The sequence below is a fragment of the Halictus rubicundus genome, chromosome 8, assembly GCF_050948215.1.
Source record: "Halictus rubicundus isolate RS-2024b chromosome 8, iyHalRubi1_principal, whole genome shotgun sequence".
Classification (NCBI taxonomy): Eukaryota; Metazoa; Arthropoda; class Insecta; order Hymenoptera; family Halictidae; genus Halictus; species Halictus rubicundus.
In genome coordinates, this window is record NC_135156.1 from 7,594,468 (window position 1) to 7,615,326 (window position 20,859).

A 20,859-nucleotide genomic window follows, 5' to 3' on the forward strand; every position below is an offset into this window, starting at 1 on the left:
TGATCATGTCTTTTTTTTTTTAGTTTTAATCATTAACAGTTCGTTTAAGGGTGTGTGTCCCCCGGCGATCGAACTCATAATTGCTTTAGTGTTATGAAATGTCGCTGTACGGGGTCGAGCAGATTAGAATTATTCTATATTATACCAGCAATGTTTCAAATGTTATTTATTTATGTACGAATAATGTTCATCAAGACGCTTGCATCAGGCCGCATATGCTTATAGTTTTTTTCTTTTTTTTTCGATGATTTTTCGTATCACACTCGAGTTATATTGGAGAGGTGTTGCTGGATGAAACAGAGCATGAGATTTGCTCATTATGCATGATATAAGATGCCATCTTTTATGTTGTGGGGGAAGACGAGTGATTGTTTTGCAGTGAATGAAGCATGATTATGAGATACGTAGCATTTTGTATTTGGTATGGAAAAATAAAAAGTAGCACAACGGTATACATTATACATAGTACGCGTAAATGAACTGATCTCATGATGCGATGGTAATATATTCACACCTGTGGAGTGTGACAAGTCTATAGCACGTAATTCAATTGTCATGAATAGACTGTGGATCTTTATGCGAAATAGGCATTTTCGAAGTCAATTGTAAGAAACAGAAGATGTATAAACATATCTTCTCTTAACAATTTTTAATAAAAGTAATGTAATTGTGTTTTTAAAATCGTCTGATATTTTCACTGTTTTGTGTTTTATCTACCTATTTCTGTCACAAATGCATAAAATCCATAGTCGAATCATGCAATTTTATCCTAAATTCGAGGGAAAAAATTATTATTAGGTTTCATTACTTGAAACCATTTAAACTGCTCTTGTCAATTCCTTTTTTTCTTATTTTCAATGCTATTAAATATAATGTAATTCACACGTTCCTAATGTAATTCAAATGACATATTCTGTGTAGTATTAGCCTGAAGAATTTTCTCCCAATACATTACTGCAACAATACAGTTCAGATCAGTATCAACATACCGTAACAATGCCTTCGATTCGTCACATACTTTGTACGTACTCGAGATAATTAACGCTGCCAGTATTTCGCTATTACCATGGTCAGATTAGTATCAATTTAAAGCCCGAGATAAATAAGTACTCTCATATATCTCGCAGTAAATTAAACCTTCGAAATCTTTCAACGATAGTAAGAATAATTAAAACGAGTTATTATTAAAATTTTCTCCCTTTAATGGGGAAACAACGGAACCGATAGCCATTTTCCCATATAAATTCCCAAGTACACAAACAAGACAACTGAAAGACCTTGTTCGGAGACGAAATAGATAACACGCTCTTCATACATGCACTCGAAACACTGCAAGGTTAACTCACGTAAACGAAACCTTGACGATCTTGAACTCTAAATATAACTGTGACCGTCATTGAAATCATCGACGTCCAAAAACCAGCGTGAGTCACGTTACGATATCGATTGTGTACTAACTTATCTAATCTTCACTGATAACTGATAACACATTCATTGCTTAACGCCACGGTGTCGAGATAGCCATTTCGTACAGCTTGATGAAATGTATACAAATTATTATTTTTTTACGCGATACGAACTTTTGTTCCAATAGAAAACCGGTCATTCGACTGTGGTAGGAGGTATAGCGTTGAAGAAACTGCGCTTAAAGTTCCGAAAATCGGTCTAATCCGATTGAGCTGAACTTTAGTAAATAGTTTCGTTTTGCATTAAAAACATGTTTTCCAAAAGGATTTTTGGCGATTCGAAACATTTTTTTTTATCACACCAATATCATTCCCTACCTTATTCGACACTCACTACGGAGAGTCCTGCCCTTTTCAATTGACGGAACACGTATTTAAAGGCGGAGGAGGGACGGAGCCCCACTAACCAAAATTCGTCGGTAAGGTAGAAAATGATAAAAAAATTTTCAAGTCGCCAAAAATCCTTTTGGGAAACATGTTTGCAATGCAAAATGGGGCTTCGCGCAAAATTTGAGGTCAATCCGATTCGACCGATTTTCGGAACTTCAGTCGAAACTGCAAGGGGAAGGGAGGTCGATTCTTTTGAAAATGAGAAACCAGAATGACCCCTGAATTGGTACGTCTGGTGCGTCGGATGAACAGTTGAATCGAGCAGTGCGTAGTAGGGAAATGTCCCCTTGATCGCAGACTAGGACAGATTGAATGACGTAACAGTGGATCAATTGCTCCGGTCGAATTGTAGATTTGAATGACCGTCGCGTCGGCGGGCGAATAGAAATTCGAGCGTTCGCGGGAAAAATGGAGACGCATCGAGTGGAGGAATCGCGCGGAAAGTGGAGGGGAGCGCGAATCGGCTCGTTTCGCTTGTTCACGGCGAGGAAGAACCGTTGTTTGTGACTGGCGAGTTCAACGTGCACACGCGATAACTTTATCAACCGATCATCGTCGCGGCTAGACGCGTTTCCAGTATGCTTTTCCTACGTCGTGCACCGTACGATTTCTGCCGCGCCGATTCGCGGATTTAGTCGCGAACCGACGACGCGCCGCGCCGAAGCGTTCCGCGCTGTCAGAAATCGCTCGCGGACTCCTCGCCGCGGATCGCGCCTTGCCTTTCAGCAAGTCGAAAGCGAAACGCGGTCGGTCTGCACTGTGGAAAATAGTGGAAAAGTGTGAATACTAAGTTGCTCGATTGTGCAACGGTGACGTGCTCGGTTATTAAAGTGTTCGCGCTCGTGCTCGAAGATAAGCGTCGAACGTCAAACGCGATGTTCTGAGCCGTTCGATGCGCACCGTGTCATCCGCAGCCGTGTACCATGTACGAACTTTTCGATGAATAGTGTCATAATTTATGCATATTAGTTACGTCAGCCCAGTTGTCCTAAGTTTATCTACGCGTCACCGTTTTATTTCGGTTTTGCCGCTAAGTTTTCCTACGCATTCGAAACTGAAGTATGCGTACGCGAGAGTCGATGCGAATTGGTATCATACTTGTAAATTTCTTTATGAGATTATGGCCCCGTGACAAGTAAGTCATCGTGCTGCAAGAGTTGGTCGGGTGTCTTCAATTTTTTTCTTTTTATATTGAGATTAGGCTTTGCGAAACTGGTAGAAATTATCGGTGCGCTTAAATGTTAAATTATTTTTATTTGCCAAAAAAAAAGGAAACACTGAATTATGTCAACTGAATTTGCGAACAACTTTTTCCATCGTCGTACACAGGATGGTGTTTATTTATGTTGATCATTCTAATAGTATTTGAGGAAGAAATTTCAGAGTCCAGACCATGTAAAAAATTAATTCTGTGTTAAAATGTAATAAAAATATAAAAGACATTTCTATTGTATGTTTGTTCCTTTGTACAATTTCTATATTTTAAACAATATTTCACGGCCATATAAATACTGGAAAACATTTAGTATATTTCTGTTAAATAGACATGAACAATCTTGTGAATATTATTTTTAAAATATGCTATTATTAGTTTGGAGAAAAATTTAGTTTGCCAAGTCAAATAATAGATATATGAAACGCGTGCTAATAGACACACGATACACATGCGCGATGTTAATATGTTTTATCTGTTTCGCTTATGCAATACTTGAAGAGCTTCTTCTTGTTTGAGGATGTATTAATGTTCTTTCCGATCTCTTCTAGTGATCTATGTTGAACAAAATTGCCACAATCGAAACGATTACGAACCAAATTAATTAAGAAGAAAAACGTGGGATTTGATGAAGGATATCGCGAACCCTTTCCGGCGGAGAAACTTCGTGGCCAGTTGTTTTCGATCAAGTGCAGAATTAATTGCGCGATAATCAACGATAGAGAATAGAAAGTCTGTTGTGGTTGAGCAACCGGTGGCCAGGATTTTAATTAATATCCTTAATTGCACAATACAAGCGTCAGCGTTGATAATAAGTAATAATTGATACAATCGCTAGCCTTTTGTATCGCTAATTAACGTCTTCGTGTAAAAGTCGAAAAGCTAAAAGAAAATTGAATGGCGGTTAGTCCACGAGGAACGGGCTCGATTTTAACAATAGACTCATCGAAGAAGTTCCAAGAATACAATTACCGAAGAAAACCAAAAGTAGACCATCTTACGAAATAGTATCGCATCCTCAGAATTGATTACGTACTATTAAGGATTTTTCTAAACAATTAGTGACAAGTTGAACAAAATTTTAACGTTTTTCACGCGTTCCACTTTGATAATTGTTCGAAAACAATTTTCTTGGATGAAAGAATAGAATAGCAGAGCACATTAGAATCCACGGATAAAATAGTTGCGTTTTGTTGTTCAGTTTACTTTAACGAAAAACTTTCTAGAACTGTATTCTGCAGCGTAATTGAATGAGGTCCTGCTTTCATAGTGTTTCGAGTTTTTTCAAATTTATTTCTTCAAACGATACGTTTTTTCTTTCAGTTCAGATTTAGAAAACGTTCGCCTGAGTGAGTTTCAATTTTTGTTAGTCCATCTGCGAATGATTCCGCAATTTTCAATTCGATGCACTGTAGATAAGTGACGACCGAGGTTTCTCTTTAGAAATTTCACTCGTCAGTCGAGAAATTCATCAGGTTAACAATTTATACTGAAACAGATATTAATTCATTTTTTATTTTTTTTTTATGAACTTTGTATTTTTGGAAAAGCTTAATTGTTGATGTTACGAACTAGATACGGCTCAATTAGTTGAGCAAAATGATTAAAAATATTAAGTATAGAGTGTCATTATCGTGGTTATTAAATTTTGGCAAAGTTATTATTTCTCGCAGAATTATAATTTTTATAACTCTATTGCGTTTCTACGTAAGTGATAATTCTGTTAACCTAATGTGACCTAAATTAACTATTATTTCACAATGGAGATAATTTTTTTCGCAGAAGTATAATTTCTCTATTTTTTTTTCATAACGGTGGTTGAAATTAAGTAGTCATCGCAATGAAACATGATTACATCGTTACGCTCAGAGACGAAATCTCCCCTTGAGAAAGGTGTTAAGCTGCACGCTCATAACTGGCATTCTATTCAAATTAGGAGTCCCATCCCGGCCTGCGGCGTGGAATTGTTTGTTCACGAGGAAGAGCCGCACTTTTTATCGTATAGAGCGATTTCACCTACTCTAATGATCCACTTCTTTTATGTGGAGTGCGTGTAACGCATTATTCGAATGGTTCTCATGAACAACATAAGGAAGAATATTGATTTGAGGAAGAATTTCTTCTCGAAACATCCTGCGTGTTCACATGAAATTTCTTCCCTATATACTTTTGCAATAGGCGAGAGAAATCGAATCATCCGTGCGTCAACCTTTCACAAGCTGAATATATCTTGTACCAAATTCCCAATTGTTTTTGCCTTTCTCAAAAATCTAAACACATCAATTTTTTAGATATTTAAATTTGAGACCATTAGCAATACATAATCATTACTGAACTTTATTTTCATATATTTTGCATATTTTTCGATCACGTTTACCATTATTCGGTGAAAAATGTCTTTAAACGCGACTCAGTATTTAAACTGTTCCATAAAAATGGAGAGCAAAAACAAAGAGGTTGAACTGAATCGTATAACCTCCAAAAAGATGATTCATGAAATTATGGTATTGAAAACTTCCTGAAATGTAAGGAAAATTTAAGCGATATTATTTTACCATTTGGAAATATTCGTTTGTGAAAGTTCAAGATGAATAAACTAGTCAAATACGTTACAAATGGTCAAGATAAATAGAACATCCTGTACGTTTACACATTTCAATGGAAATGGTGACCGCTATAATTCGCATTCACTTGACAAATCGTAAATGCAGCAGATTTTGTTATAAGACCAGGGAAAACAAAAGATAAATTATTTTCATATTTGTCTACTTCGAGAACGAGAAGAAAACGGAGACTTTCGAGTCTACGAAAACACGAATCGCGGATTGCGCACTTCCGGCAGGTTTGAGCCTTGTAAGACAAGATCTTCGTGTGCTGTGCAACAACCGTGAACGTCCGTTACCATCTTTCATAGCAGATTTTTGGTGTAGCAAATAATGCTTAACCATCGAATTCGAAAAAATTAGGAAACTAAAAGAAAATATAGAATAAAAAATTAAAAACATTTTTTTCTAGAAACATAAAATTGATTTAGAACCTCCGGTTTTCTTAAATTCTTTTGAAAATTGTTAAAAACATCCACTCTTTTTGCGTATGCGGACTAAAACATTTCATCGAAGAGATCAATAGCCTCTGCCGTCTTAAAAATGATTCGACCTTGTCCCTGCGACATTTACCTAAAATATCTTACACTATTCCTACCAAATCGATAATTACAGCTATTTTAGTAGCTCAGTTACCAAAACGTGTTTCACTTCAGCTCAGGTCTATTGTTAGTTCTGTCACTGTGAATTTAATTGTTCATTCGAAATCTTTTTCACACGTTTATAGTTTATACTCTCGACATTGAAATATAAATCAAGTATCGTTGGAAGAATTATTTGCATTTCGGAATTCGTTTAGTAAAACTATGTCGCAATAAAGTGCATCTTGGGAATTGCATACAATACGGGTACCTACCAAGCGGAAAAATACTTCACGGAGATAGCTGAGAATTTTAGTCGCATTCTTAGATCGAATAGTTCTCAAGTATTTTGATATTTAATCTCGGCGATAAACGAAGTAGTGTATCACGATAATATAATGCAATATAAATAATGATGTTATTGAAACTGCATTGAATAGTAAAGGTATTAGAATTTGGATATATATGTATATATAATACTTTTATCCTTTTATTATTAACGCAAGGAAATAAATTGTACCTAATTCGCTTTTGATTTTTAGTACTTTGCCATATGTAAATGTGTATAAACACTTCTGACATAGTTACAAAAATGATATTCATTCCCAAACAGTTCAGCAACAAAATTTAATTTTTTTCTCCTGTAAAAACAATAGAACTTTTCGATCAACTTACAGTTCATTAAAAACAACAGTGGATTGCTTACAATTAGTATTAGCGTACTCAATATATTTTCCATCATCGTAGAAATTAATAATCCTTGGTGAATTTTAAGCAGTTTTCTTAATAATCAATTTAGTGCATCTTCACAGTCCACTACGGAAATAGTGCATTAAACGCGGTCTAAAAATAGCGGAAACACATGAAAGCGCACAATACTACGACATAAAAAAAATGATCTACTACTTTCGTTTCATGATACTTTTGTTTAGTTGAAAACAATAACGTAATAATGAAACTATGGATTCGATGTTTGTATGACATTACTGTGGCAAACCAACAAATTACGTTCTATTGAACATCCTCGTATGTTCATGAATAATGATCGAACTGAGATTATTTTTACCATTACGTGATCAAATTATTAGAGCCGCATACATAAGTTGACGATTTTACATGTTACAGCAATCAATTGTTAAATGACAGCCCATCTATTTAATCCTTATTATTTTCTTATGAAGTATCGATGATTGCTAATACAAGTTTAGTATTGATGTAGATGTCATATTTATTGATGAGATATTTTTTTGCGCATTGTGGCTCTAATATTTATCACCCAGCATCAAACATTAAACTTGAAATAAAGAAATTCTATAAATTATTGGGGACCAGGTGGACCCTGACCCTGTTGAAGGGTTGAACACTGTTTGAATCCACTGTGTATACCAGAGCTGTTCAGCATCTGCCCATACGGGCATCAATTTTCTTGCACTGGGCATACTTGGAACGGCGGGCAAGAAAGCCACGCCCCTGCTGACACGAAGCCACGCCCGTGCGGGGAAGGCTAATTGTATTTATCACAACCAGTGTCGTCAGATGAGGGGAAAAAGTTACCCTCTCTCTGCCAGCGCCGGAGTATGCACGACAGGGACGAAACGCGTCACGTGACCGGCCGCAGTGGAAGCGTGGGGGAATAGCGCGATGGAAGGGGAAATTAGAGTGGGGGAACAAGTCTTGATCTGGCGACACTGGACTGTGCTAAGTCACTTGCCGTTAGCTTTGCCCGTAGCTGTGTCCGCGGGCCTCGGCGGGCGCCCTAGCCCGCTAATAGTCATGTGAGCAGCTCTGGTGTATACAATACTATATCTCGCACCTAATATTCGCCCAACAATCACACTCGCAAAAAACATGCCACAAGAAATGTCATTGAACATCGATCAATTAATTTCTCGTAGTTAAAAAAACGCTAGACAAGTGGTTCCAACAATGAAGAAACTCGGAATTGAACAATGAAAGACAGCAAGTGAGAATGTCGAGCAGAAATCTATCGCGCGTGCGGGATCTCGAAGGGAGTCCCGAATGGATGAAACTGGCCGACGAGATCAACGATCTCGAGAAGATGTGCCACCTGAACAACCATCGACACTCGAGAAAACCGTTGCCGAAGTACCAGAATTGCGAGAAACACTCGGTGCCGCAGGTGCAAAAGGCGACGTCCGTCTGGATCGACGACTTCGAGAGTAATCGTCAGTGCTCGCCGGACCGTTGGAACTGGAAGCCGAAAACCGAATTCGAAAGGAGCTACTTCTTCGACGAGTACCAGAACCAGTTCGAGGAGAACGCTCAAAAGCCGTACAGCTTCGCCGAGGAATGTCAGCGGGACCAGGGTCGGTCGTCGAACGAGGAGAAACCCTCGACCACCGGTTGCAAGGGCACCCGGGAAAGACTCCACGAGATCTTCGAGAGGAATCGTTACCTGAGAAGACAGTTCTTTTCCAATTACGCGAACGACTGTCCGAAAGATTTCGACACCCGGAAGAAGTGTAACAACGGATTCGGCAGCACGGAAACGTTGACTAGTCAGAGCAACCAGTCCTCGATCAGCAGCATAGATAGGAAGCCTCGGAGTCGCGTGAACGTCACGCCGGAGCTCGAAGAGGAGAGCCCCGCTGGAGAATACTCGAAGAACACTCTGTCGAGTTTCCGCGACCTCCCTAAGAACTGCCTAAGCCCGGACGATGCTGTTGTCTCCGGGACGGATGTACGACCGTGGGGAATCGCAGAGGCGACTCTCGAGAAGGAGAAAGAATCCGCGAGTCGTGTCAGCGAAGAGTCACCGAGTCGAATTTACTTGGATCATCGATTACCCAATCGACGAGCAGGTTCCATAGACACGAAGAGCCTTTCACCCAAGACGTTGCGCGACAACTGCGATAGCAATGGAACAAAATTTTACGAAAACCATGAAATTCCAAAGCACATCTTTGCTTCGAGTTCGTCGAAGGAAAAGAAGAGTCAGAGTCTCTGCAAGTCTTTGCCAGATTTGTCGTTCCTGCAAACCACTCGTCCCGTTCAGGTCTGCTGCTTTAAGAGTCACATGGGCTCCAGCGAGAAATTGAAAGAGAATCATGCTCGTTTCGCGTCTCAAGCCGATCTGCCGAGTCTGTCGCGGAGCATGAGCTTGAGGAGGGTGAAGATCACGAAAATCCCGGCTCCCTTGGATCTGTCCAAGGTGAACGAAGAGTTCGAAGAGCTGCAAGCGTTGGAAAACGTCGACGTGTCCTTGATTCGCGATTACGATCGTCCTATGAACGGTTTGCCGACGGTGATCAAGGACGAGTGCTCCGACGACGACGCGTGCAAGGAGAATTCGTCGTCTTCCTTTTCGGTGGGACATTCCGCGAAATGTCCGGACGGAAAAGGGAAAGTTTGGGCCACGATGGAGGAGCTACAGTCGCCCCAGCTCGTGTACAATTCGAAAAACTCGATCGTCGATACGGGGAACGATACGAGTCAGCAGAGATCACGGCCAGCCGAGCTCGCCGGGGCTTTGTCCGATCAGGTGAATTCGATCAGCGGCGCTTCCGGGACCGGAACCACGCTTCCTTCAGTTTACGGACCGATTCCATACAGTCAGTAGACACGCACATAATTTTTTTCCGAATACATTCTACTTCTGCGTTCCGCCATTCTTTTGATCAATTTAATTTCAGAATTTTGTCACCAGTTAGGGCGCTTCTGAAAGTAGGATCAATCGTGTGCGACACCTGTTGCCAATCGAAATAAATATGTCGAGGAATTATCTGTTGGGAAAATGTTTAGGTGCATTCACGCAAGATAATATAAAATATGTACAATTTTCACGCAACCTTGACATTAATTAATAATTTGTAAAATTCGTAATTGTTAGATCAGAATCTCATCTTGGTTTTAAATTGACAAACATACATGAAATATTCAGTGAAATATTTTAGCCTGATAGAATTCTTGGTTTCTTGTAGGATTCGTGTCAAGTACTAATTGAGATTAATTAATCCCGACGATTGACGATATCATTTTTGATACGTGTATACAGGTGAAACGAACGGAATTAGTTACACTCGGCGAGCGCGCGGAAGTAAATTAAAGGCTCCATCTATGCGAATTAATTGAATTAGTCATGGTCGTAGCGAAATAATTTACGGAAGTTCAGTTACTAAGATCGCCTGAATCGTTAAAAATTTATTACGGAAAATTTCATTTCCCTTTGGTTTATGCATGAACTCTGTGTAGCGTAATCGTAATTATTAGATAATATTTTCTGTAATTTGCTGACAATAATTATTGAATAAACAATTGAAGACGACAAAGCTGTATCTCGAGTTTAATTTGTAATGACGACATCGAAAGGTAAAAAACGTGATAGAATTACTTTTTAAATGTATGATTATAATGAACGTAATACTAGTTTTCATTGATACTATTAAAATTCATATGTGCACGTTTGAATACAAATATTTGGGCACTTGCAAGTGCTTGTCAGTATAAAAATGCTTTGTTTATAATTTTGTGGACTGCGGATTTTTATGCAAAATCGTTAACATTAGAGACACAGAAGCTACGTAGACATTTATTTCTTTCCTTAATAAATGAGCTAATACAACAGTATTTTTATATTCTTTAAATGTTTTTACTATTTTACATTTGATCTACTCATTTTTGCCATAAAATTCGCAGTTTCATAACAAGTAATTCTTCTTCTTTTCCTAAATATTTCTCAGAATGAAAATGAAATTTTACTATTATTACAAATCTCACCATTAATTAATTGCAATTTCTATCAATTATCAGTTTGTTTATTTCTGTAATATCATAGTAAAAGGGCAAATGTGTGATACAAAATGTAAATAATTAGCGTGTATCCATACGCATGTAGATCCGCATACTGAATAACCTGGGATACGATACACGATACACGACACGCAGATACACGTCTCTCGTTTCGCGAGTGTTATTTTACAGAGCATGGGATCTCAGAGACCGAGTGATAAATAATTACAATTACGATATCGTGAGAGTTCATTAGAAAATTCTAATTCTTCATGCACGCGATAACAAATCAGCTAACAATCTTGTTACGTTAACTAACATTAGCTAACACAGATCTACCAAACTTATATTTTACATTTTCACTCTACTGGCCCAAATAGAAAATAAAATAGTAATTATTAACGGCATTATTAAAATAGTAACTATTACGGGCCCAAATAGTAATTTTCTCAAAATTTTCTTTGCACGTAATTTATAGCAAATCAATGCTTCTAATTGCTCACAATTGTGAAGAAGTTATTTTTTACACTGACTGTACGCAGACTTTGAAGCACTACTCGAAGGCACAACAATATCAAAGCATTTAAATCTCCAGAAACTGACAGTAGTACGTCGTCCCTGAAGAGTTAATATTAAGGCCTACCACGGCCCCAAAGTTTAAAGAAAATTACGAAATAATCGCCGGCAGATGATGCGTCGAGACTGAAACCGGATAACTGTCCGCTTCGATCCCGGGTGGAACAACAAGGCGCGTAAAATGAGTTCGACTTGCGTTAATCGAAATGCGAGACCGTCGCCGCTGCTGGCAAATAGCGAACGCAAATTCGCCGTTTGTAGTTAATATCGATTAATCGAAAGCAAAGTGTAATAACGGTGGTTCACTGTCGCAGAATCGCCGAGGCGTTACGTGGAGGGCGAGGTGACGATTCACTACCGTTCCCCGGTGCGTACAGAGGCGAAAGAGCCATTGAGCGAGGAAGAGCTCAGTCGCCGGAGCGCAGAGAATATGCGACGCGTGTATCAAGAAGAACGTCGTCGCAAGTATCTCCAAGAACTGCACGATATTGATTCACGACGGCACACTGACAACTTCATGTGAGTATCGTCGCTTCTTACTCGCTCGTTTCGCTGATAACCACGGTCCACACCGCCGCACAGTGGTCTAAAACGCGAAATTTAGTGACATTCTGGTATAACTTCTAAACTATTAAAGATATCGAAGTGATATTTCGGGTGTAGAATATTAACACAAGTAATCTTTCTTAATGGTGCATAGTGTACCCATACTTTTTGTTTATTTCATAGCTTCTTTTACTATTTCTTAAATATATTTACAAATTTAACAACTTTTGGAAACACATTCAGCTTAGTAAATATATTATTCCTCCAAGTTTTTGAAAAATCGCTCTTTAAATCAAATTTGGTTCAGTGCCTAAAGTGTTTTTTAGTCGCCAAAGAGTCCCGACGAAGAACCCGAGAACCCATGCGCATAGCCGCACGGACGCGGGCGACTTTAAACAACAATAACGCGTGATATTGGACGAGATGGGAAATAATTCTTGCACGATTATATAGAAGAAAGTGTGCTGAACATATTCCATTTTGTAAAATTCCATGATCTCTTCTGTCTTAGAAGATATACTGAACTAATGGACAAAGTATACTGAGGTATCCGAGAACCTATGCGCATAGCCGCACGGACGCGGGCGACTTTAAACAATAATAACGCGTGATATTGGACGAGATTGGAAATAATTATTGCACGATTATATAGAAGAAAGTATGCTGAAAATACTCCATTTTGTAAAATTCCATGATCTCGTATAATACAGAAGATATTCCTTGCGAAGTCTTAAGAATTTTGAAAATTTTCTACATTGCATTTGGCATAACATGTTTAATACATTATGAATAGTAATTTTTAATCGACAATGGTAAGTGGAAGGAATATATTAAAAAGAATCGTCAGGGCATCTCAAAGAAGAAAAGCAATTTTTCCCTGAGACAGGCTATCTTCAAAACTTCCAACTTTAACCGTTTATTACAGTAATAGTATTTATTAAGTTTTATTAATTTTTTCATTTTCAACATAAGTCAATATGAGACAGTTGATTTTTTGGCAAAATGTCACTAAATTTCGCGTTTTAGACCATTGTGCGCCGCCACCGGAATACTGACGTCGAACGTTCGCTTCTTCCGTTTCTTTTCAACTGAACAACACGCGCGAAACCTGCACAATTCCTTCTCGATGACACTTTTATAACCGTAAAGATGACACTCTTACAACCGCGTCGGTAGATCGCACAGTTCAAACTATACGTTTTTGTTGACACTGTTCTCGTTGAATAGTTCGCGAATTGTTCGGGTAAACACAGCGTCTTCACTACAATGGACGAGTTATATTAACACTAGGTTCACGGGGGACCCCTTATAACGACTGGTTCTGATGTTTTTACTGTTACGCTAATATTTCTCCGTAGCGTAATTATAATGTTCCGGTAAACGATTTCGTGTATTACGAATTAATTTATTTTAAGGGCGGATTTAATTCCGTATTATACCTTAATGGTTCGCATGTTCGAATATTGCTCTATATAGAAATGCCCCATAAAGTTTTAATTGCGAGTGGAAATGGATCATAAAAAGTTTTTATAGAAATTTTGTCTGCTGTGTCCGAATAAATATCAATTTTATAAATATAATATAAATATAACGTAATATTTCGTCCGCTGTGTCCGAATAAATATCAATTGAATGAAACAAAAATTAATTTAAATATTTGCCTGCATCAATTTTAACAGACTGAAGTTATATTAAAGTGTACTTTCTAGTTTAATCATTTTGAAAAGCCATTCAAAAATTCGTTCGATGTCTTTTTAGTATTGTATTTGATCTATTCAATCTTCCGTGGTTTATTAGTAGACGATGAGCAATCGTGAACGTAACAAATGAATAAACTGCAACTCGACACGCTCGTAGCTGTTCATGACATCGAGTCTCGACCCTGATCTCCAGTTTTTCCATTTCACGCGTCGACGTGTGCGCTCACACGAGTTCCCCAGCAGTTGATAGACAACGTTCCACAAATGTTTAAATACGCGAACACGATATGTTAACGTCAATTTCCTTTTTTTTTCCCCTCTCTTTTTCGATTGTAAATTGATTTGCAGACCATCCCAGAAGTCACCGATTCCTCTGAACCGTTACGACGATTTCGTGGACGATCTCAGCCACAGGAGCCGATCCCAGGAGCAAACACCGGAACCAAGACTCGTAGCAAGAGCACTTTACAACTTCGTCGGGCAATCACCGAGAGAATTGAATTTCCGTCGCGGTGACATAATATTTGTGCGTCGCCAGGTAGACAAGAACTGGTACGAAGGCGAACATAATGCAATGATCGGATTGTTCCCGTCAAATTATGTTGAGGTAACACTGCTAACTGAATTACACGCTGTTTCCGCGCGTTTCCTGTTTTATAACGATGAATTCGGTAATTCGATTTAACCCGTTGACGCGCGAGTTACATGAAGTCCGACGTGACCGAAGATACTATTCATTGAAAGAACAAATTATTGACACGTTTATTAACCCCTTGACATACTATTAACAGTTAAATGAAATTCGATGTGGTCGAAGACACCGTTTATTATCTACATTATCACTTGTGTAACACTTTGTCTACCTGTGAATAGTCTTTTGAATCATTGTATCTAAGGGAAACTCGATCATTTTTTTGCACTATATTTATTCATATAATTTAGTTGATTATGTACGAAATTTCATAGATTTTAAACGTTTATGATTCGCAGCTGAGTAGGGTACGGGATCCAATTACTGGGCCTATATTAATTATAGTCATTTTTAAAGCATAACGAATATTACAACAGAGAGATATTAAATTTTTTTCATTAAAATAATATTTCTTTGGGGTTTATTTTTTGAAAGCTTTTTTTAAAAGAATCGTACTAATAAAATGATACAATGAATTTTCGTATAAATCTAAAACAGCTATGTATCTTGTCGTTGATAATATTTGTTGCTGGAATAATTGTATGCGAAGGGGTTAATGTTGCTCTTAACTGATTACTAATTAAAGCCTTCGTGATTGTCTCGTTCGCGAATAAAATCACGGGACAAAGGTGTATTTGGAACCGTTCTTTAGAATTCTTAGCTTCTAAGTATAAGACACGGCGACGCGGCGCTGGAAATAGACTCACTATCCCCTTCGGTCGAATCCTTACAATTTTACTTGTACTCGGCGTATTCCAAAATAAATGCCGTTTCACGTGTGTTATAGATTTTGCCGTATGAAGGTATGCGAACGACACCAAAGAAATCGTACGAGGGACAGGCACGCGCTAAATTCAACTTCGTTGCGCAGACGAATCTTGAATTGTCTCTCACAAAAGGTAAAACACGAAGTTTAATACCCGCATTGTCCAAGTTAGCCTTTTTAGCTACTGTACACCACTGTAGTGGCTTTCGTGTGTGTCATCTGTTGGAACTGTACGTCACTGTTAGACTGTGGATATTTATGCAGCATAAAAATTAATTGTACAGAAGCAAAATAGAAATATCTTTTAATAATTTTAATAAGGTGACGATAACGTATAGATGTTCTTAAAATATTTCTACTATTTTCAATTTGATCTTGACTTAGCGGAGTGGGGGGGGGGGGTAGGTCGTAGCACAACCTTAGCTAGCCATGTAGCTGTGACAATGCGTGTGACCAATACATGCAGCCTTGCCCGCAGGGGCGTGGCTTCGTGCCCGCCGCGACGTTCCGTGTATGCCCAGGGCAAGAAAATCGCTGCCCGTACGGGCAGACGCTGAGCAGCTCTGGTCTAGTCATTATTGGGGCTCACCTACTGTTCTCTCTCGTTGAAAGTCATGCACGTGGCAGTATTTTTTAAACGTTTATATAAAAGTAAAAAATTATAGTTCATATAAAAGTAACTAAAAGGTTAACAATATCTACATTATATTTTCTGTAATTATAAAAATGGTCAGGACATTTTGATCTTAAGGGCCAGGTGATTAAACTGTCCTTAACTGTCATTATTTTACAGGAGAAATCGTCGTCTTAACGAGAAGGGTCGATGAAAACTGGTACGAGGGGCGAATTGGAAATCGAAAAGGAATATTCCCCATATCTTACGTCGAAGTTCTAACAGAGCCTGGTCATAGATCAGGTACCCTACGCAATTCCGATTTTCTGCGATCAATACTGTTCTAAGTCGTACGTAATGGTTAGACTGCGGATTCCATGCATTTGTAACACGAATCGATGAAAACGGAAGAATACAAATATTTTAATTGTATTTTTAACCCTTGGACGGTGGAACTTTTTCACAATTCAAATCAATGTAAAATCAATCACAACTTTTTTTAAACATACTTTTGGACATACTTCTCGCGGAGCCATGTTATTGTTCCTAATTCATTCAATCTAATTGTAAGAAATTCAGAAATTAAATGACCATTTCGATACTCTCAGACAAAATAAGAAAGTGAATCAATTTGTAATTTAGCCGTGTTTATTATAATTCAGGAAAAATATTTTTATCTCGCATAAAGAGCCGTAGTCTAGCAAAGGAATAGTCTTGATGGTACGATTTTGTGAAATCATTTTTAGCGACTATTATTTTCCTAAATAACTCTATAATACGTGTATATTCACGAACTAATAAGCAATTAATTGCAGAAACACCGACGCAGAGCAAGCCAGTCGCGTCTCCAGCGGCGCATAGTCTCTTAGCCAATGGATCAGCTGGAGGAAAAATGAGTATGGGACCCCATCATTATATGCCGTCCATACCGGTTAATATAAACGCAACCCAGCCCCATTACAACTCACTGGTAAGTTATAAAGTTAATGTTCTCGTTGTAACGAAATCTATTAAGCCAATGGTCGTTATAATATAATTGCTTCTAAACTTTGTTATACTATTTTACGTCTTGAAGTAAATTGTTGTTTAATATTAATAGCAAATATTGCCAACAATATGTCTATTAAAATCCCGAGAAGATGTCTATTTTAAATTTATACGAAAGTCGTTAAGCTTACACAATTTATGAGTTAAATAATAAATAATACCTTTGGACATATCGAATTTCATTCAGTTTGTATGACACTGGGTTAATAAGCATATCATTCTAATAATATAATTTGTTTTTTTAATAGCTTGTAAAAATGAGTACAATGTACAATCGATACGTTATTTGCAACTTATTGAAATTATTAAAGAGAGACCTAAATTCTTATCGAGTTCCTGTGTCTTCAAATTTTTGTTTTGCATAAAGATCTGCAATTATCACGATTAAAAATTTTCTGTAATGTTTAATAGCTCATGTTACATTCTATTTTATATAATTTTCAGCCACGTATGGGAGGGAGCAAATTGCACGTCACGCAACTCAACGAAGCGCTGCATATCAATACACACTCCGAGCAAATACCGTAAGTTTCGATCAACAAATGTTATTAATATAATCATTTGTTTACCCGTGGAATCAAATTTCTCTTGTAAAATATAAATAATTTTCTCTGATCATCGACGTGTGACGAGGAAGTCACGCACAAAAGAATACGCTTTTAATTGAACGAGAATACTTTTAATTGGCTTACAGTTTAATCCAAACATGGCTTTAACCGAGCAACGTTACATCATACTGCGATATATGTATTTCTGTGTAACAATTACGAAACATGAGGATCGCAGGATTAAGGCAATAATGCTGTTTAGAAACTTAAATAAATATTAATACTACGTGTTACTCAAGAAGGCTGTATTATATTTCGAATTTTGAAGGAACAATCTGAAAGTTTAAGTTGTTGAAAGAACTATTTTTATTCTCCGTCAAATAAGCGATCGAATTTTTTTAGTTATAAATACTAATTTTCTGTTTCTCAAATCACAATTCTCTCACAAAATGGCGAATAACGAACTACGAATATATGAAACAAAACTGCTTGGCAGCTATGTTGCAGAAAAACAGTAAATCCAGCGAGGTCCTGATCAAAAACTTTTTCCATTACAAATACAGGTTTAACTATCGCAAGTTAAACATTTGCAAAATTGTTCCAGAAAGGAAACTGCAAAACGAATTGCTTCGTACAGTTCTGGCCGAAGTATTGCTTTTACTTCTGTCATGAATACCCTTTCTTATTCCTTTTGTTACCGGCTCGCTGAATTTACTATTTCATTGAGCTGTTACGTTCAAAGTGTACGTTCGACCAAGGCTCCCACGAGCATAGTCTGGAGCAACACCGGGAGCAAAAACCATAAAACAGAATGTGGAAGCCCACCGTTAACAGTGAGACTTTATAAGACGAGTCGTACCCACAAGAATTCTCGCAATATCGACTTATGCCAGTTCGGATGGAGAAAGTCGTAACTGTGGAAATACCTTTTTTTCCATCCTGGGAAAATATCAGAGCATTTCACAAATAACTTCGTTCCTTGACGCGAAGCTTGGCGCTAAATATACAACATTTAAATCATTTTGATCATTGCTTTCTATGATGGTTCACCCATCAGTTCTCTTCTAATTGTCCGAGGACTTTGACAGACTCCGTTTAAAAAAGAAATTGTCTTAGTTAACCCCTGTCTTCGAAGGTGAGTGTCGCCAGATCAGGGGAACTGATTCGAATTCAGGGGAATACTCTCTCTACAGAAGAGTGGGGAAATAGCGTCGTAGAAGGGGAACGGTAGAGTGGGGAGACGGAGCGTACAGTGTCGCCGGAAGAGGGGAAATGCGTCACGTGACCGGGCCGTGGCTGAAGCGTGGGGGAATAGCGCGGTAGAAGGGGAACGGTAGAGTGGGGGAACAAGTCTTGATCTGGCGACACTGGGCACAGCTACGAGCAAGTGACTTAGCAGAGTGGGGGTAGGCCGTGGCCATAGTTAGCTACGTAGCTGTGACACTGCGTGTGACCAATGTAAGCAGCCATGCCCGCAGGGGCGTGGCTTGGTGGCCGCAGTTCTGCTGTTATTAATAATTATAACAATGAAGGAAGAAATGATGTGTCGTATGCTACAATGCTAAAATACTCTTTCACCAAATCGAACCTAAAAGTCTGAAGAAAGAAGACACGATTATCCCTGATTATGACTAACAAGGATGCTCTTGTGATTTCAGGTACCGAGCCCTCTATCCTTACAGACCTCAAAACGAAGATGAGCTTGAGTTGAAGGAAGGAGACATGGTGTACGTGATGGAGAAATGCGACGACGGTTGGTACGTCGGTTCAAGCCAGAGGACCGGTTACTTCGGCACGTTCCCGGGCAACTACGTCGAGAGATTGTGAGGAAGGACAACGAGCCGCGATAATCGAACTAAAAGTTACATCTACCAAAGCACTAAATCGTTAGTATAGACGAGTCTTCATCGTTCACGCGTCGACGACAAGGGACAAAGAAACAGTCTTCCTTCTAACCAATCACGACGTCGGCGAGCTGCCCCTCCCCGGGCAGCGTTGCCGTCGATTTTACCAAAAACCTTAACGTAAAGTTACCTAATGTGTAAGTAGTGTATAATAACCATTACATAGTTATTTATTATACCATTCACGAGGGCGAAGTCTGGCGGACGTTGTACGGTATATCAGAATTAAAAAGAAAAAAACAAAAAGAAAACGAGCATTCGGCGGCTGCTCGGGTAATTAAGAAGCGAGTCATTGAAGCAGCCTTTCGATTCGTGAAACAGCTGTTCGAGGGTCGAAGGTACATATTTTAAGCCGAGGAGGTTGTATCGAGCTTTCGACGGTTCGATATCGAGCCTCCGCGCATTGATTCTAGAGCGTGTTGGTCTTCTTTTAATTGTATCTACGACGAGAGAAACGTTTTGTCGAGATCGGTACGAATTCAGATTTTTCTTAGAGACTAGAGGAGTGAATACTTCGAGGAAACACGTTTCCTTCTGTGTTTGGTATCGTAGAGAAAAAATAAAAAAACAGCCATGCTATTGTTATATTTATCAGTATCGGTAAGGAATTTCTAATTGAAAGTTTGCCTTCCCAAATTAATATTTTTGTAAAGATTATTTGTACCCAGAGTTATATATGAATTATATAATGTATAGACGGTTTACATACATACATATATATATATATATATATATATATATTACTATAATATAGTTACAATGTTATAGAAAAAAAAGTATGAATATCATTAACAACGTAATTACCTATGCACGTGTTAAAGTGCACAACATAATCAGACTAAGTTAAGACTTATCGCCGATATCGCAATTGTATTAATAATGTCGTCAAGGAAAAGGTTCCATCGAACCGACAATTTTTCGAAAAAAAAAAGAAAGAAAGAAAAACGTTTCGCCAGAACGATACACCAACAGCCTATTCCCAAGACTAGGAATAATACTAATGTGGATCCACTCGGAAAGCAGACAATACTTACTACTATTGTAACTTTGTAGATCAACGAGAAAAAGAAAAGAGAGAAACGAAAACGAAAACGAGCACGTAGCGAGGGCATTAATTCAACGAATTGCGACTAATAATCATTTTAACTATAATTTTGGATCGAATACCCATGTCTATGCTGGTGTGTTTCAGAATTCTAGGCACAGAGTGAACCGATTTGTGAATCTCTTAAAAAAGGAATAAAGAAAATTTTAATAAACGTGTGATTCTTTTATTGAACGAAAGATCCGAGTATATTTTTAATTAGGGTGGCAGACTAACTTAGGGTGGTTCATTAACTTCAAAATAATCTACTTCGTTCTGCTGCAATTAATATCAGCACACACAGAGGTTATGTCTCCACAGTTTCAATCCGTCCCAACAATGATGAACACGGTAGGGGCCCCTCAAACGCCTGCTTCCCCCA

At 38.3% G+C, this 20,859-nt stretch overlaps 2 protein-coding genes across 2 annotated transcripts in view; both read left to right on the forward strand.

Annotated features, from left to right (window-relative positions):
- Positions 1-20,652, forward strand: part of Cap (Cbl-associated protein) — an 88,868-nt gene extending 68,216 nt beyond the window's left edge. The window contains exons 23-29 of the mRNA XM_076791411.1: positions 11,893-12,097; positions 14,173-14,431; positions 15,303-15,414; positions 16,075-16,197; positions 16,710-16,864; positions 17,386-17,465; positions 19,148-20,652. Of these exons, the coding sequence (XP_076647526.1) occupies positions 11,893-12,097; positions 14,173-14,431; positions 15,303-15,414; positions 16,075-16,197; positions 16,710-16,864; positions 17,386-17,465; positions 19,148-19,316 (1,103 nt within the window). The 3' untranslated portion in view covers positions 19,317-20,652. The remainder of the gene's footprint in view (positions 1-11,892; positions 12,098-14,172; positions 14,432-15,302; positions 15,415-16,074; positions 16,198-16,709; positions 16,865-17,385; positions 17,466-19,147) is intronic.
- On the forward strand, positions 2-11,886 carry LOC143356050 (uncharacterized). The gene is made up of 3 exons (XM_076791421.1): positions 2-2,991; positions 8,149-9,825; positions 9,907-11,886. The coding sequence occupies exons 2-3, from the start codon at positions 8,223-8,225 to the stop codon at positions 9,933-9,935; spliced, it is 1,632 nt and encodes a 543-aa protein (XP_076647536.1). The 5' UTR covers positions 2-2,991; positions 8,149-8,222; the 3' UTR covers positions 9,936-11,886.
- Positions 20,653-20,859: the final 207 nt, after the last annotated feature.

Bases quoted from the DNA above. Each gene is read 5' to 3' on its own strand.
- LOC143356050 (XM_076791421.1), top strand. From the start codon at position 8,223: ATGTCGAGCAGAAATCTATCGCGCGTGCGGGATCTCGAAGGGAGTCCC. The intron at 9,826-9,906 runs GTCAGTAGACAC...ATTTAATTTCAG, and splicing joins TTACGGACCGATTCCATACA to AATTTTGTCACCAGTTAGGG.